The sequence below is a fragment of the Melozone crissalis genome, unplaced genomic scaffold (genome assembly GCF_028551555.1).
Source record: "Melozone crissalis strain CALT ecotype California unplaced genomic scaffold, PUWL_Pcris_2 ptg000073l_1, whole genome shotgun sequence".
Classification (NCBI taxonomy): domain Eukaryota; kingdom Metazoa; phylum Chordata; class Aves; order Passeriformes; family Passerellidae; genus Melozone; species Melozone crissalis.
In genome coordinates this window covers 8,554,307-8,569,978 of record NW_026535850.1, presented here as the reverse complement: position 1 = coordinate 8,569,978, position 15,672 = coordinate 8,554,307, and the positions used below count along the sequence as shown (strand labels likewise).

The 15,672-nt window shown below is 58.1% G+C and overlaps 1 protein-coding gene across 1 annotated transcript; it reads left to right on the top strand.

Moving 5' to 3' along the window:
* Positions 1–13,760: 13,760 nt before the first annotated feature.
* LOC128946064 (zinc finger protein 135-like) lies at positions 13,761–15,035 on the top strand (the record flags this gene model as incomplete). Its single annotated transcript, XM_054289992.1, has 2 exons — positions 13,761–14,701; positions 14,786–15,035. Coding segments are annotated over 2 exons (1,191 nt in total), but the record flags the coding sequence as incomplete, so codon positions are not given.
* Positions 15,036–15,672: the final 637 nt, after the last annotated feature.

Here is a 15,672-nt window from a genome sequence, read left to right as displayed (position 1 = left end):
CCTGTTAAAGGGAAGCTTGGGCCTTGCTGCAGAGATACGGCCGCTCATTGGAGCAGTTGTCACTCCTCAATCTCTTGTCAGCCAGGTACACGCACTGGGAACTGCCGAGGACAGGAAGCCTGCAGGGAGGAGCAGAGGCAGCGCTGGCTGCCAGGGGAAGCCCATGTGCCCCTGTGCCCCCAGGCCCTGCCCGGCTCCCCGGCACTCACCGGGAGCTGTAGCTGCTGCCGTCCCCCCAGTGCAGGCGCTCGCCCCGTCTGCGCAGCCCGAGCCAGTAACCGAAATTCCCACAGAGGCGGGAGAGCAGATCCTGCCCAGGAGAGAGGAGTGGGAGCTGCCCCGGCCCCTCGGGGGGACACGTGCCCGGGGCTCCCCCCGCACGCCGGGGCTCCTTCCCTGCAAGGCCCCGGCCCAGGGCTGCAGCCCCGGCCCTGCGAGCACCGAGCCCGGCCCAGGAGCGCCCCCAGGCTGCCCTCAGCCACCCCACAGCGCCCGCAGCCCCTCACTCACCATGGCCTCCTCATCCTTGGCAATGGCCAGGGAGGCCCCGAGCTCGGAGCACCGTTCCTGACCCTGCTCCCACGTGCTGAAATCCCGTGAGAAGTAGTAGCAGACCCCCTTGTACCCAACCCAGCCATGGGGACAGCCCAGAAGAGACGGCAGAGTCACAGGTGTGACTGGAAGCTGTGGTGCTGCTGCAGGGGGAAGAGGAGAAGGTCTGAGGATTCCCCTGTGCAGGGAGCAGGGAGCCCGCTCTGCCCCGCGGGGCTGGGCCCAGGCTGCTGCCCCTCCCTTACCTGCCAGCACAGCCAAGGCCGCCCCCAAAGCCAGCACCAGCACCAGGAGCAGCAGAATCAGCGCCACTGTGCCCACGGGATGGCACCTGAACCATTCACCTGGAGCAGGAAAGAGCTGCTGGCTGCCAGAAGCAGAGCCGGCCCTGCAATCTGCTCAGCCCATGGCCAGGGAGCAGAGCAGGGAGCCCTGAGCCAGTGTGGCCCTCCCTCAGCTGGCAGCCAGAGAGCCCAGAGCCTGGCCACAGGCAGGGACACAGCTGTGGGGACAGGCAGGCACACAGCTGTGGGCACAGACAGGCACACAGCTGTGGGGACAGGCAGGGACACAGCTGTGGGGACAGGCTGCAGCAGGAGAACTGCACAGCCTTGGGGGCAGCTGGGGCTCTTGCTTCCAGCCACGGATGGGGCCCAGCAGAACACGAGGCCTCTTCCAGACATCGGGAAACAGCCACACACCTGCCAGCCCTGGCCTTGGGAGGGGACACTGTCCCCAGCCTTTAGGCCACAGGGGTGGCCCTGCACTCACCCAGGAATCTTCTGAGGTTCCTTTTGTGTTCATTGTTGGTTGCTGGTGTTCCCTGGGGAGCCAGGGGCTCCCTCACACTCCCATTTTTGGTGCAGAATCCATTCTCCACATCTGCACTCACTGCATGCTCACAAGTGGCATCCTCCTCCTTATGCCAAGAGGCTTCTTGGGCCTCAGGCAAGTGTGGAACCGCGGCTGCTGGTCCCTCCTGGGGATGCTGGGGCCCATTCACAACTCCACAAATGGAGCAGAATTCACTCTTCTCCAGCGCACAGGCAGCATCTCTCTGCCCAGAACAAACAGCACCTTGCTTGGGAGACATCAGGAGTGCTGCTGGCAGATCCTTTGGGAGCTCGGCCTCGGGAACAGCTTTCCAGCTGCGCTGATGGTACCCTGAAAGGAACACGATGAGAGGTTGCTGCTGGTGCCGGCCGTGCGGGGGTTCAGGAGGGCGGTGGCAGCTGTGGCTGCGCTGTCGGCGCTGCCCAGAGGTGCGGCAGCAGGTGCGGAGACAAGCGCAGCCTCCGGGAGCTGGGGCAGCACCACCGCGGGTCGCAGCTGGTCTGGAGCCGCCTCCGAGCTCCGCCGCCGCGTCGCCGGGCTCCGGGTGCCGCCACCGCTGCTGAAGGAAACGAGCGCTCCGCCCGCCGCCCCTCCCATCCCGGCCAGACTCCGCGGGCACTCGGGCTGCTGCCGCTCTGCGCTCACACTCCGCGGGCACTCGGGCTGGTGCCGCTGTGCGCTCACACTCCGCGGGCACTCGGGCTGGTGCCGCTCTGCGCTCACACTCCGCGGGCACTCGGGCTGGTGCCGCTGTGCGCTCAGACCCCGCGGGCACTCGGGCTGGTGCAAAAGCCTTGCTAAGAAAAAGGGCCCCACTCTGTTGAAGCTGGTCGAGAACCTTAGCCCCTTGGAAGCCCCTTCTGGGGCTCTCAAGAGTGAATTACGGCAGGGATTTTTGGAGTGAGCCTGGCCCGGTGCCGGTACCAGCAATTCCCACGAGTTCCTTGTGCCGGCTTCCCCCATGTCCCCCCCGGCCCTCACCGCGGTCGTCTCCGCGGACCCCCCCACCGCGAGCCCCGAGCTGGGGCAGCACCGATCGCGAGTCCCACCTGGTCTGGAGCCGCCTCCGGGCTCCGCCGCCGCCGCCTCGCCGGGCTCCGGGCGCCGCCACCGCTGCGGAATGAAACGGAGCGCTCCGCCCGCCGCCCCTCCCGTCCCGGCCAGACTCCGCGGGCACTCGGGCTGCTGCCGCTCTGCGCTCACACTCCGCGGGCACTCGGGCTGCTGCCGCTCTGCGCTCACACTCCGCGGGCACTCGGGCTGGTGCCGCTCTGCGCTCACACCCCGCGGGCACTCGGGCTGCTGCCGCCGCAGCTCGGGGCTCTTGCTGTGGGAGGGTTTTGGCTCCTCAGCGTGCGGCAGCGATGCCGAGCAGTAGGGGAGCAGCGAGCGGGGCGGCAAAGCGAGTAGCGCGCCGCCGGGACACCGACGTTCCTGTCTCGAAAAAGGGTGCTAAGAAAAAGGGCTCCACTCTGTTGGAGCTGGGGAAGAAGCGCAGCCCCGGGGAAGCCGCTTCTGGGGCTCTCAACAGTGAATTCTCGCAGGGATTCTTGGGCCGTGCTGGGCCAGGCCAGGTGCCCGGGGCCAGGAAAAGCGCTCGGAGCCTCTGCTCCTGCCCCTGGGCAAGCAACAGAACACAGCAGGAAAGGCTCAGGGCTCTCAAGAAAGGCAGCCAGAGATCTCTCACCCATTTAAGTGTAACAAGCCTGGAATGGGGACATTAATTTTACTTGAATTTATTATCAAATAAATTGGAGGAAGGGAATGAGAAGTACACCAAATCCTAAAACTGCACCTTCTCCCTGTTAAGAATATGAAGCTTGACTAGGCCAATATTAAAGCAGCAATCAATTTATTATTTAATATGGTGAAGTATGAGCAATACAGTGCCGGGTACAGTGGGGGAAGTTTTCCCTCCAACTGCACAGCGATAATTGATGGTTACAGGTATTTATAGGGGTACTCATCAGCTTTTTCAGCAGTTTCTATTTCCAATTTTTTTACTCATCAGCAATTTTTATTCCAAATTATTACATCACGATTCTATACATTATTGTGATCTTAGTTTCTCAGGATGTATCTCAAAGGAGTATCCCCAGATGGTGACGGTCTAGTTTCCGAAAAAAGAAAGACTAATCCCATCTGGTGGGGTCCAGCTCCCCAGATGTGTGTCCACCTTTTAATTGCAGAGACTCTAAATCTCATAACAGTGATGTCCAGCTTCCCTTTGGTCGAAACCATAAACCCTTGAGATGATGTTCATCTTTCTTTCTCAAGCTGTTTTTCTCTGCTTCAATAAGGCATGAGATAGGCATATTTCCTTTATATGTATTCCAAAGCTACAGTTTCAAGGATACAAGTAATATTCTAAAATTATACTTCAGAAGGTTATTATTGCAGAGCTTTTTATGGATTAAATGCAAGCAAAAGGGAACATCCTTAACACCTTAATTCCAATGCTCCTAAATCAACCAGGGTTAATTGCAAACAAAAGGTAGGCTCAAAGGCCTTTTTCCATGCTTTATTTTCCTCAGTTATTATTAGAATTCACAACTATCCCATTGTCGATGTCCACACATTTCGCATTCGCAAGTACACACGTTGCCTGTTTGTACCTGACACGAAACACAGCTTTGCATCTCACACCCCTGATCCAGGACAGGCCCACTGGGTCTGGGGGGATTTGTGGGGATTTTGCGAGGGTTTTGGGGATTTCGGGGTGACTTTTTTGGGCTTCTGGGGGATTTTATTGTCAGTTTCAAAGGAATTATTGGAGGTTTTGGGATGCAATTACTGGGCGAGAATTACGTGATTTTTGGGCTTTTGTATTTTGGGGGATTTTATTGGGGTTGTGAGGGGTTTCTTGAGAAAGGATTTATTGAAATTATTTGGAGTATTTTTTAATCTTGGTGAGTTCCACTGGGATTTTCAGAGATTCTCTGGGGTTTTTGAGGGTTTTCTTGTAATTATTGGGGATTTTCATGGAATTTTGGGGGGCTTTTGGGGCATTCCCTTGGTGTGGGGAAGACCTGAGAGGCACCAAAATCTCCTTAAAGCCCCCGAAAGTCCAAATAAAACCCACTAAATCCCAATTAAATCTCTCAGAATCTCATTAGAACACCCTAGAATTCCAATAAAAGCCCACAAAATCCTTTGAAATCCCAATAATCAAAAAAATCCTGATTAAACTCCTCAAATCCCCCAAAAATGTCCCCAAAACCATAAAAAGTCCCACAAAATCTCCCCCAAGATCCAAAGAAATCTTGGCAACACACAAAAAACCCCACAAAACCCCTCAAATCCCACCAAAAATCCCGAAAAACCCCAAAACCCCAATGAACCCCACTAAATGGCTCCACAATGCCAATAAAATACCCCAAAATCTCCTAAAAATCCCAATAAAACCCCCAGAATCATTGAGAATCCCAAAAAGTCCCAGCAAAATCTCAGTAAAACCCCCAAAATTAAAAAAAAGCCACAAAAATTTTCAATAAACCCTCAAACACCCCCAGAAAAACTCCCCCTTAAAATGCCAATAAAATCCCCCAAAATCCAAACCCCCCAAAATCCACAAAACCAGCCACTCTCAGTCACTCCCAGTACGATTCCAGTCGCTCTCAATGCGGTCCCAGTGTAACCCAGTATGGACTCAGCTGCTCTCACTGTGATCCCAGTTGCCCTCAGCATAATTCCAGATATTTCCAGTTCCTCCCATTATGATCCCAGTTGCCCCAATAACAGTCCCAGTCCCTCCCAGCAGAGTCCCAGTTGTGCCCAGTTGCCTCCAGGGTAGATTCAGTTTCCCCCAGCATCGTCCCAGTTGCTCCCAGTGTGATCCCAGCTGTTCCCAGTGTGGTTCCAGTCCCCCCAGTATGGTTAGAGACACTCCCAGTAGGTTTTAGATACCTCAGAATGATCCCAGTCTTTCCCAGTTACTCCCAGTTTCCTCTAGCACAATCCCAGTTTCCATCTGTTGCTCAAAGGGTGGCCCCAGTTGCTCCCAGTATGATCCCAGTTGTCCCAATTGTAGTCTCAGTCCTCTCAGCATGGTTCCAGAACCTTCCAGCCGATCCCAGTTGCTCCCAGTGTGTCACATTTTCCTCCCAACATGGCCCAGTAGCTCCCAGTAACCCCCCAGTTAGGTTCCATTCACACCCAGTGTAATCCCAGTATGATCCCAGTCACTTGCAGTCTAATCTCAGTTGCTCCCAGTCACTCCCAGTCTGATGCCAGTGCCCCCAGTGTGATCCCAGTTGCTCCCAGCATGGGCCCAGCTGTTCCCAGTGTGCTTCCATCACTCCAGTGTGGTTACAGACACTCCCAGTATGGTCCCAGTTGAACCCAGTTGTCCCTGCTCTAGTCCCAGTTACTCCCCAGATGATCCCAGTCCCTCCCAGCATGGTCCCAGTTGTTGTTATTATATTTCTGGAGTCCCAGCTCTCAGGCTGCCACAGCTCTCAGCTGTCCTATCTTCTATTGCTGTTGTTATATTTCTAGAGTCCGATACCTTCAGGCTGCTCTTCCCACACACAGCTCTTCACAGCAGTGTTGCTCCTGCTTCTTGGTCAGGGCTCCTCCAAGACTCTCCCTGCACAGCCAACCCACTCCCTTTTATCCCAGTTATCTTCATCAGCCACAGCAGCCACCCAATTAAGGACATCACAGCTGCGGCCCATTTACAATTAGGATCGGGGCACGGCCACTTATACAATACATATATTTTACTAGGACTCCTACTATACCCACTCACTCCCAGTTACTCCCAGTGTGGGCCCCGTTCTCCCCAGCATGGTCCCAGTTGTTCCCAGTGTGGTTCCAGTCCCCCCAGGATGGTGACAGACACTCCCAGTATATCCCAGTTGCCCCCAGCATGTCTGTAGTCATTTCCAGGCACTGCCAGTGGTCCCAGTAAGGTGTCAGTTCTCCCAGTATGATCCCCCAGTCATGCCCAGAATATCCCAGTTGCCTCCAGCATGCATCCAGTCCTTCCCAGTTCCTCCAGTTTACTTGCAGCATCATCCCAGTTTCCCTCAGTTGCTCCCAGTAGCCCAAAGTGTGATCCCAGTTGCTCCCTTTCAACCCCTGTATCATCCCAGTAAGCTCCAGTTTGATCCCATTCACATGCCCGCTCTCCCAGTGTGGTCCCAGTATAATCCCAGTTGCTTCCAGTCTCTCCCAGTATGGTCCCAGCTGCATCCAGCATGGTTCCAGTTGCTTCCTAGATCAGCCCAGTCAGTCCCAGTATGATGCCATTTGCTCCATGCATGCTCCCAGTTGCTCCCAGTCAGGCCCAGTATGGGGGATGATGTGCAGGGTGTGTTCCCAGTCATTCTCAGACACACCCAGTATTAGTCCAGTCCCTGCCAGTATGATCCAAAGATGAGCCCAGTGTGCTCCCAGTCCCTGCCAGTATGAACCAGTTGTGCTCCACATGGTTCCAGTTGCTCTCTTTCACCCTCACTTTCCTTCCCGTCACTCCCAGTATCTCCCAGTGTACCCCAGTTCCCTCCAGCATCTTTCCACTTCCTTCCAGTATGATCCCATTTGTTTACAAGCACTCCCAGTCAGCCTCAGTGTAGTGGCACTCACTGCCAGTATGATCCCAGTCACCTCCAGCATGATCCCAGTTGAAGTTCAGCAGTTTCCAATCACCCCCAGCATGCAGCCAGTCACTCCCAGTTCCTCCCAGTTGCTCCTATCATGTCCCCACTTGCTCACAGCTACTCCCAGTCATCCTCAGTATAATCCCAGTCACTCCAAGTGTATCCCATTTGCCGCTAACATGGTTTCAATTGCTCCCCGCAGGCTCCTGCTCACTCCCAGTATGATCCCAGTATGATCCCAGTGTCCATCAGTGCGATCACATGCTGGCCTGGCATGGCAGTACGATCCAAGTACGATGTCAGTACCAACACAGTACAATCCCAGCCACTCCCAGTATGTTCCCAGTATAATATCAACACAAACCCAGTACAATCCCAGTACGATCCTAGTAGGATGTCAGTACAAACCCAGTACAGTCCCAGTCACTCCCAGTAGGATCCCAGTCCAGTCCAGTCCCTGGCAGTGCTGCCACTGCTGGAATCCCCCAGCCCTGTGTGCGTTCCCCCCGGCGGATGTGCCGAGAGGAGCCCCAAGGGCTGGCAGTGGCCAGGCAGGGTCCCCAGCAAGGCCCAGTTTGGATGTGCAGCCCCCAGTTTGCCCAGTTTGCCTCTCCTTTGGCCCAGGCCGGGTTTCCCCGTCCGCAGCGGCTGGGAGCAGCCGAGAGCCCCGCGCTGCCCATCCCGACCTGTCCCGGCTCCATCCCCGCTCCTGCCGCGGGCTGCGAGGGCTGCGGGAATGGGCACCGAGGGTGTGGCTGCTGCTGGGGGAGGAGGAGGAGGGAGGGAAGGGCAGGGATGAAGGGGGAGGAGGAGGCGGGGTTAGGGGGGAGGAGGGATGGAAGAGGAGAGGGAGGAAGAGGAGGGACAAAGGAGCATCGAGGAAAGAAGAAAACCACGCGGTCATTCCTTCCCTGAATTCGCAGCCCCCACCTATGGGATCATCGCCCCCCCCCACCATCGCGCAAATGAGTGGGGGGGGGGGAGCTCAGCCCAGATATCCCGGGGGGTGCCTGGATTGGGTTTTTGCGGGGATGTTTGGAGAATGAAGCAGTCCAAGGCTGAGCAGAAAAGGCCCCTCGGGGGGACATCGGGGGGTGCCGGTGGCGGCTGCCGGCAGAGGCAGCCTGGAGGAGCAGAGCCCTGTGTGCCTCAGGAGCCCAAAGTGGGGAGCCCAGAGAGGGGGGAACGCCGCCATTGGCGGGAGCCTCAAGAGCCTGGAGAGGGGCAGGGGGGACTCCTTGGAGCCGCTGCAGCCCAGAGCAGAGAATGAGGGGAGAAGGGAGCCCGGGAGCCCGAACAGCCCCGGCATCCCGAAATGGGGAGATGGAAAACGGGGAGCTTTTCGGATCGCCGAGTCTCCCAGCAGCCTGGGCAGGGCGGGCACCGAGTAGACGGGGGACCCCCAGTCCAAGCGTGATCTCCAGCAGCTGGGACAGGGGGGAACCTCCCCGGGCACCTGCGGGATGGGGGGCGATGCTCTTGGGTTCCAGAGTTCAGGCAGCGCTGGAGCCGCACGATTCCGGCCGTCCTGTGCTCCCGCCGCTTCCTGCTGCCGCTCCGCCTCTTCCCCCCTCTCTCCTCCTCCTCGTCCGGTCCGGAGCCCTCGAAGCCGGCGGGAGGAGCGGGGATGGAGCCAGGACAGGTCGGAACGGGGCGAGGGCTGGGGGGGATGGCAGCAGTGGGAGTGACTGGGCTGTACTGGGATCATCCTGGGAGCAGCTCGCGGGTGACTGAGTTCTACTGGGACCGTACTGGGATCACACTGGGAGTGAGGAGGAGCAGCGCGATGGCTCCAGCGCTGGGGCTGGGGGCGCTCCTGGGGTCCAGAGGTGCGGCGAGGGGTGAGGGGGACCCCCGGCACCGGGACTCTCTGATCGCCCATCCCGGAGCACCGGGAGTTCCTGAACCCCCATTCCTGGGCACCGGGATTCCCCCACATCCCCATTCCCGGGCATGGGATCCACCCTGCACCCCCTGATCCGGCACCAACAACCCCCGCACCCCCACTCCCGGGCAGGGGATCCACCCCGCACCCCCTTCCCGGCCATCTCGCCTCTCCCAGCCCCTAGAGCCCCCTTTTCCTTCCCGCAGAGACCCCCTGGACCCCAGTTCCTGCCTTTCCCAGCCCCCAGCCCCTCCTTTCCTTCACACCGAGGACACCTGGGACCCTTATTCCCGGCCATCCCGGGTTTTCCCACCTTTTGCTGGGAATGGGAACACCTGGGCTCCTTGGAGCTCCCTTTCCTGCATGCAGGAACCCCCTTAGCCCAGCCCGTGCCCCCTCTACCCACCGCAGCCTCCCCTTTTCTCAGTCCTGGAACCCCCAAACCCCGTTCCCTGCTCTCCCAGCTCTCCCTTTGGTTCCCCCTTTGGTTCCCCCGTGCCCCCCCAGCCCCCAAATCTCGGTGTCCCCCCAGTTCTCCTGTCCCCGCGTTCCCTGCCCGTGGCGCTGTCGGAGCCCGGCCCGGGGTTCCCCCAGTTGGTGTCCATGGGGTCCCTGGCTGGGATCCCCTTCCAGCAGGATCTCGGCACAGCCAGAGCCGGCACCATGAGTGGCACCGGCACGGGGCCACCGGGGAGCTGCCGCTGCTGCAGCTGCATCCTGCCATTCCCAGCTGCTCCCAGTTGCTCCCAGTGGCTGCGCAGTCGGCTCCCAGCATGCGCCTGGCAGCTCCCAGCACCCCCCAGATAGGGACCAATCACACCCCCTGCAATCCCAGTCCGATTGTAGCTACTCCCAGTATGATCCCAGTCACTTCCAGTATGATCCCAGTCAGTCCCAGTATGATCCCAATTACTCCCAGTATGATCCCAGTCACTTGCAGTGTAACTCCACTCACTCCCAGTCTGATGCCAGTGGCCCCCATTATGATCCCAGTTTCTCCCTGTCAATGCCAGCATGACCCCAGGAGCCTCCAATATAATCCCAGTGATTCCCAGTCTCTCCCAGTATATCCCAGTCCTCCCCAGCATGCTTCCAGTCACTCCCAGTTCCCCTCAGTTGCTTTCAGCATGATTCCAGTTGCTCACAGCCATTCCCAGTCAATCCCTGTATGACTCCAGTCACCCTCAGTGTGATCCCAGTCTCACCCAGCATGGATCCAACTGCTCCCACTGTCAAACTAGTATGATCCTAGTTGCTGCCAGAGTATTTCCACTTGTTCCCAGTTCCTCCCAGCATGGTTCCAGTTGTCCCTAGAATAGTCCCAGTCCCGTTCACCGAGGTCCAACTCACTCCCAGTTGCTCCCAGCATGGTCCCAGCTGTTCCCAGTGTGCTCCCAGTCCCCCCAGTATGGTCACAGACAGTCCCAGCATATCCCAGTTGGCCTAGTACAGTTCTAGTTAGATCAGAATGATCCCAGTTCCTCCCAGTTGCCTCCAGGATGATCCCAGTTTCTGGCAGTTGCCCAAAGTGTGATCCCAGTGGCTCCCAGGATGACCCCAGCAGGAGCAGTAGTCACTCCCAGTATGATTCCAGTCAGTCCCAGTATGATCCCAGTCACTTGCAGTGTAACTCCAGTCACTTCCAGTCAGTCCCAGTCTGATGCCAGTGGCCTCCAGTGTGATCCCAGCTGCTCCCTGTCAATGCCAGCATGACTCCAGGAGCCTCCAGTATGATCCTCATGGTTCCCAGTCTCCCCCAGTATATACCAGTCCCTCCCAGCATGCTCCCAGTCACTCCCACTTACCCCCAGTTGCTTCCAGCATGATTTCAGTTGCTCACAGCCACCCCCAGTCAATCCCAGTATCATTCTAAGCACCTTCAGTGTGATCCCAGTCTCACCCAGCATGGACCCAGCTGCTACCACTGTCATCCCAGTATGATCCCAGTTGCCTCCAGTACAGTCCCACTTGTTCCCAGTTCCTCCCAGGATGGTCCCAGTTGTCCCTAGAATAGTCCCAGTCCCGCTCACCGAGGTCCAACTCACTCCCAGTTGCCCCCAGCATGGTCCCAGCTGTTCCCAGTGTGCTTCCAGTCCCCCCAGTATGGTCACAGACAGTCCCAGCGTATCCCAGTTGGCCTAGTACAGTTCTAGTTAGATCAGAATGATCCCAGTCTTTTCCAGTTCCTCCCAGTTGCCTCCAGGATGATCCCAGTTTCTGGCAGTTGCCCAAAGTGTGATTCCAGTGGCTCCCAGGGTGACCCCAGCAGGAGCAGTAGTCACTCCCAGTATGGTTCCACTCGCTTCTTGGATGATCCCAGTCACTCCCAGTATTATGCCAGTGGCCCCCATTATGATCCCAGTTGCTCCCTGTCAATGCCAGGATTACCCCAGGAGCCTCCAGTATGATCCCAGTGACTCCCAGTCTCCCCCAGTATATCCCAGTCAGCCCCAGCATGCTCCCAGTCACTCCCAGTTCCCCCCAGTTGCTTTCAGCATGATCCCAGTTGCTCACAGCCACTCCCAGTCACTCCCAGTATGGTTACAGTCACCCCCAGTATGACCCCAGTCAGTCCCAGATACTCCCAGCGTTATTGCAGTCATGCTCAGAGTGACTCCCTGGCACTCCCAGTGTGGGCCCAGTTGCTCCCAGTCACTTCCAGTATGGTTCTAGTCAGAACCAGCACCTTCCCAGTCACTCCCAGTATGATCCCAGCCATTTTCCATAGGATCCCAGTAGGATCCCAGCATGGGCACAGCTGCTCCCATGATCATCCAGTGTGGCTCCAGTTGCTGCCATTTACCCCCAGTGTGGTTTCAGTCTCTCCCAGTGTATCCCAGTTGCTCCCAGCATGTTCCCAGTCATTCCCAGCTGCCCTGAGTTGCTTCCAGCCTGATGCCAGTTGCTCACAGCCACTCCCAGTCACCCTCAGTGCAGTCCCAGTGGCCGCCAGTATGATCCAGTATGATGCCAGTCACACCCAGCATTGGCCAGCTCCTCCTCCTGTTATCCCAGTAGGATTCCAGAAGCCCCTAGCATGGTTCCAGTCAATCCCTGTTCCTCCCAGTGTGATCCCAGTTGTCCCAGTATAGTCCCAGGTACTCCATAGATGGTCCCAGTCATGCCCAGTTGTCCCCAGTGTACACCCAGCCATTCCCTCTTGCTCCCAGGTATGCCCAGCATGGGGTCCCAGTTGTTCCCAGCATGGTCCCACCTGTTCCCAGAGTGGTACCAGTCACCTGAGTATGGTTAACAGACACTCCTGGTATATCCCAGTGTCCCTCAGCATGCTCACAGTCATTCCCAGTTACCCCAGTGCAGCCCAGTCCAGTCCAGTCCCTGGCAGTGCTGCCACTGCTGGGATGCCCCAGCCCTGTGTGCGTTCCCCCCGGCGGATGTGCCGAGAGGAGCCCCAAGGGCTGGCAGTGGCCAGGCAGGGTCCCCAGCAAGGCCCAGTTTGGATGTGCAGCCCCCAGTTTGCCCAGTTTGCCTCTCCTTTGGCCCAGGCCGGGTTTCCCCGTCCGCAGCGGCTGGGAGCAGCCGAGAGCCCCGCGCTGCCCATCCCGACCTGTCCCGGCTCCATCCCCGCTCCTGCCGCGGGCTGCGAGGGCTGCGGGAACGGGGCACCGTGGGTGTGGCTGCTGCTGGGGGAGGAGGAGGAGGGAGGGAAGGGCAGGGATGGAGGGGGAGAAGGAGGTGGGGTTAGGGGGGAGGAGGGATGGAAGAGGAGAGGGAGGAAGAGGAGGGACAAAGGAGCATCGAGGAAAGAAGAAAACCACGCGGTCATTCCTTCCCTGAATTCGCAGCCCCCACCTGTGGGCTCATCGCCCCCCCCCACCATCGCGCAAGTGAGTGGGGGGGGGGGGAGAGCTCAGCCCAGATATCCCGGGGGGTCCCTGGGTTGGGTTTTTTTGGGGGGATGTTTAGAGAATGACGCAGTCCAAGGCTGAGCGGAAAAGGCCCCTCGGGGGGACATCGGGGGATGCCGGTGGCAGCTGCCGGCAGAGGCAGCCTGGAGGAGCAGAGCCCTGTGTGCCCCAGGAGCCCAAAGTGGGGAGCCCAGAGAGGGGGGAACGCCGCCATTGGCGGGAGCCTCAAGAGCCTGGAGAGGGGCAGGGGGGACTCCTTGGAGCCGCTGCAGCCCAGAGCAGAGAATGAGGGGAGAAGGGAGCCCGGGAGCCCAAACAGCCCCGGCATCCCGAAATGGGGAGAGCCAAGAGGGGGGAGCTTTTCGGATCGCTGGGTCTCCCAGCAGCCTGGGCAGGGCGGGGACCGAGGAGAAGGGGCACCCCCAATCCAAGCGTGGCCCCAGCAGCTGGGACAGGGGGAACCCCCAAACACCAGAGAGGAGGGACCAGGGATGGGGAACTCCTGGGAGGCTTTTCCAGGGCTGAATCTTGGTGTTTGGGAGGTTTTTATGCCACCCAGATTGCCAGTGACTTGTAGAGATGGACTGGTGCAGAGGGACCTTCAAACTCAATGTGCTCATCCCTTGTTTTCCCCAAACCAGGATTTCCCATTCCCAACCCCTGGGATGCTGTGAGGAAGAGGAAGATGCCCCAGGACACTAAGGCAGGTGTGGAGGAAGTCAGTGCCCCTTTCCCCTCTGTGCTGCTCCATCTCCAGCCCAGCACGGCCCCGGCTGCAGTACAGCCCTGGGGGAATCTCCTTGCCCTTGCCTGTGGCATGGAGGCAAATCCCATCCTGTCCTTGTCCTTCCTCCCCCAGAGCAGGATCTGAGCATGGAGAGCAGGGAGGACAAATGCCCGCGGCAGAACCTGGTGGAAGAGGCCGTTTTGAGCGGCTCCACGTCACAGGAAGCCAACAGGGAGGAAAAGCCCTGGAGATGCCGCACAAGGAGGGGCTGCAAACGCAGCTGGCGGGGATCTGAGGGGGAAAGAGCCAGCCTGGGCCGGGAAGGCGGCCGGAGATGGAGCCAGAGCTCGGAGCTGGTGCTCCATGAGCAGCTCCATGATGGGGAGAAGCCCCAGAAACGTGTGGAGTGTGGGAAGAGGTTCTGGAGGAGCTCCGACCTAAAGAAGCACCAGAGGACCCACACTGTGGAGAGGCCCTACAAGTGTGATCAATGCAGGAAAAGATTTAAGACCAGCTCCCATCTCCTCCAGCACCAGCGCACGCACACAGAGGAGACGCCCTTCCGCTGCCCCGACTGTGGGAAGGGATTCAGGCACAAGTCCCATCTTGTCATGCACCAACAAATCCATACTGGGGAGAGGCCCCATAAGTGTGAGGAATGTGGGAAGAGCTTCAGCCGGAGCTCCAGCGTGATCCGGCACCAGGTAATCCACACTGGGGAGAGGCCCTATGAGTGTGGGCAATGTGTGAAGCGCTTCAGCTTGAGATCCCAGCTGATGAGGCACCAGGTGGTTCACACTGGGGAGAGGCCCTATGAGTGTGAGGAATCTGGGAAGAGCTTCAGCTGGCGCTCCACCCTGATCAGGCACCAGAGGACCCACACTGGGGAAAGGCCCTACGAGTGTGAGGAGTGTGAGAAGAGCTTTAGCTTGAGGTCCGAGCTGATCCGGCATCAGAGGACTCACACTGGGGAACGGCCCTATGAGTGTGATCAATGCAGGAAGAGATTTAAGTCCAGCTCTGATCTCCACCAGCGCACGCACACAGAGGAGAGGCCCTTCCGCTGCCCCGACTGCGGGCAGGGCTTCAGGCACAACTCCCATCTTGTCATGCACCGACAAATCCATACTGGGGAGAGGCCCCACGAGTGTGAGGAATGTGGGAAGAGCTTCAGTCGGAGCTCAACCCTGATCAGGCACCAGAGGACCCACACTGGGGAACGGCCCTACGAGTGTGGGGAGTGTGGGAAGAGGTTCAGACAGAGCGCCAACCTGATTCAGCACTGGAACATCCACACTGGAAAACGGTCACACAGGTGTGGGAAATGTGGGAAGGGCTTCAGGCAGCATTCCTACTTGATCCGCCACCAAAAGATCCACACTGGGGAGAGGCCCTACGAGTGTGATAAATGCAGGAAGAGGTTTAAGACCAGCTCCTGTCTCCTCCGGCACTATCGCATTCACAGAGAGGAGAGGCCCTTCCAATGCCCCGACTGTGGGAAGGGATTCAAGCACAACTGCACCCTCGTCACCCACCAACGCATTCACACTGGGGAGAGGCCCTACGAGTGTGAGGAGTGTGGGAAGAGCTTCTCACAGCGCTCTCACTTGAACAAGCACCAGCGGAGCCACCAGTAAGGGAGGCCCTGCGAGTGCCCCGAGTGCGGGAGGAGGAGCTTCGTGTGCTGCTCCAGCTCCATCCCCCACTGGAGGAGGCACTTTGGGCACAGCCCTGGTCACTCATCTATGGCTTCTCCTTTCCGTTTGTCCTGAATTTTCTTCTGCTTCATCTTCATCTCTTAAGAGCAGCCAAACAGTGTTAAATGAATGAAATTGATCAAAGATGTCCAAAGTCCCTCCATTAATCAGGAGTTTGAGGGGGAATTTAGGACTTGGGGACACATTCTGTGTGGAGTGCCTCTGTGTCTAAGAGGCAGGAATTTGATTTCACCCTTCTTGTGTTGCTAAGAACTCTTCCCTTGACCCAAACCCCAACTCCAGCCCTGGGATACCCTATAAAAACCCCATGGCTCTGCCTTTGCCCTGTCTGTCGGGGGTCAGAAATGGATTCTGGAGCTTTCTCAAACCAAGACCCAACTTGTTTGTTCCTGACATCAGCAGCTGCAGCCTCCCTGGATACCATGAACTCTGGAGAATGGGGGCAGCCAGTGAGGACAGGTCCTGGATTGCAAGATAAGTGTGT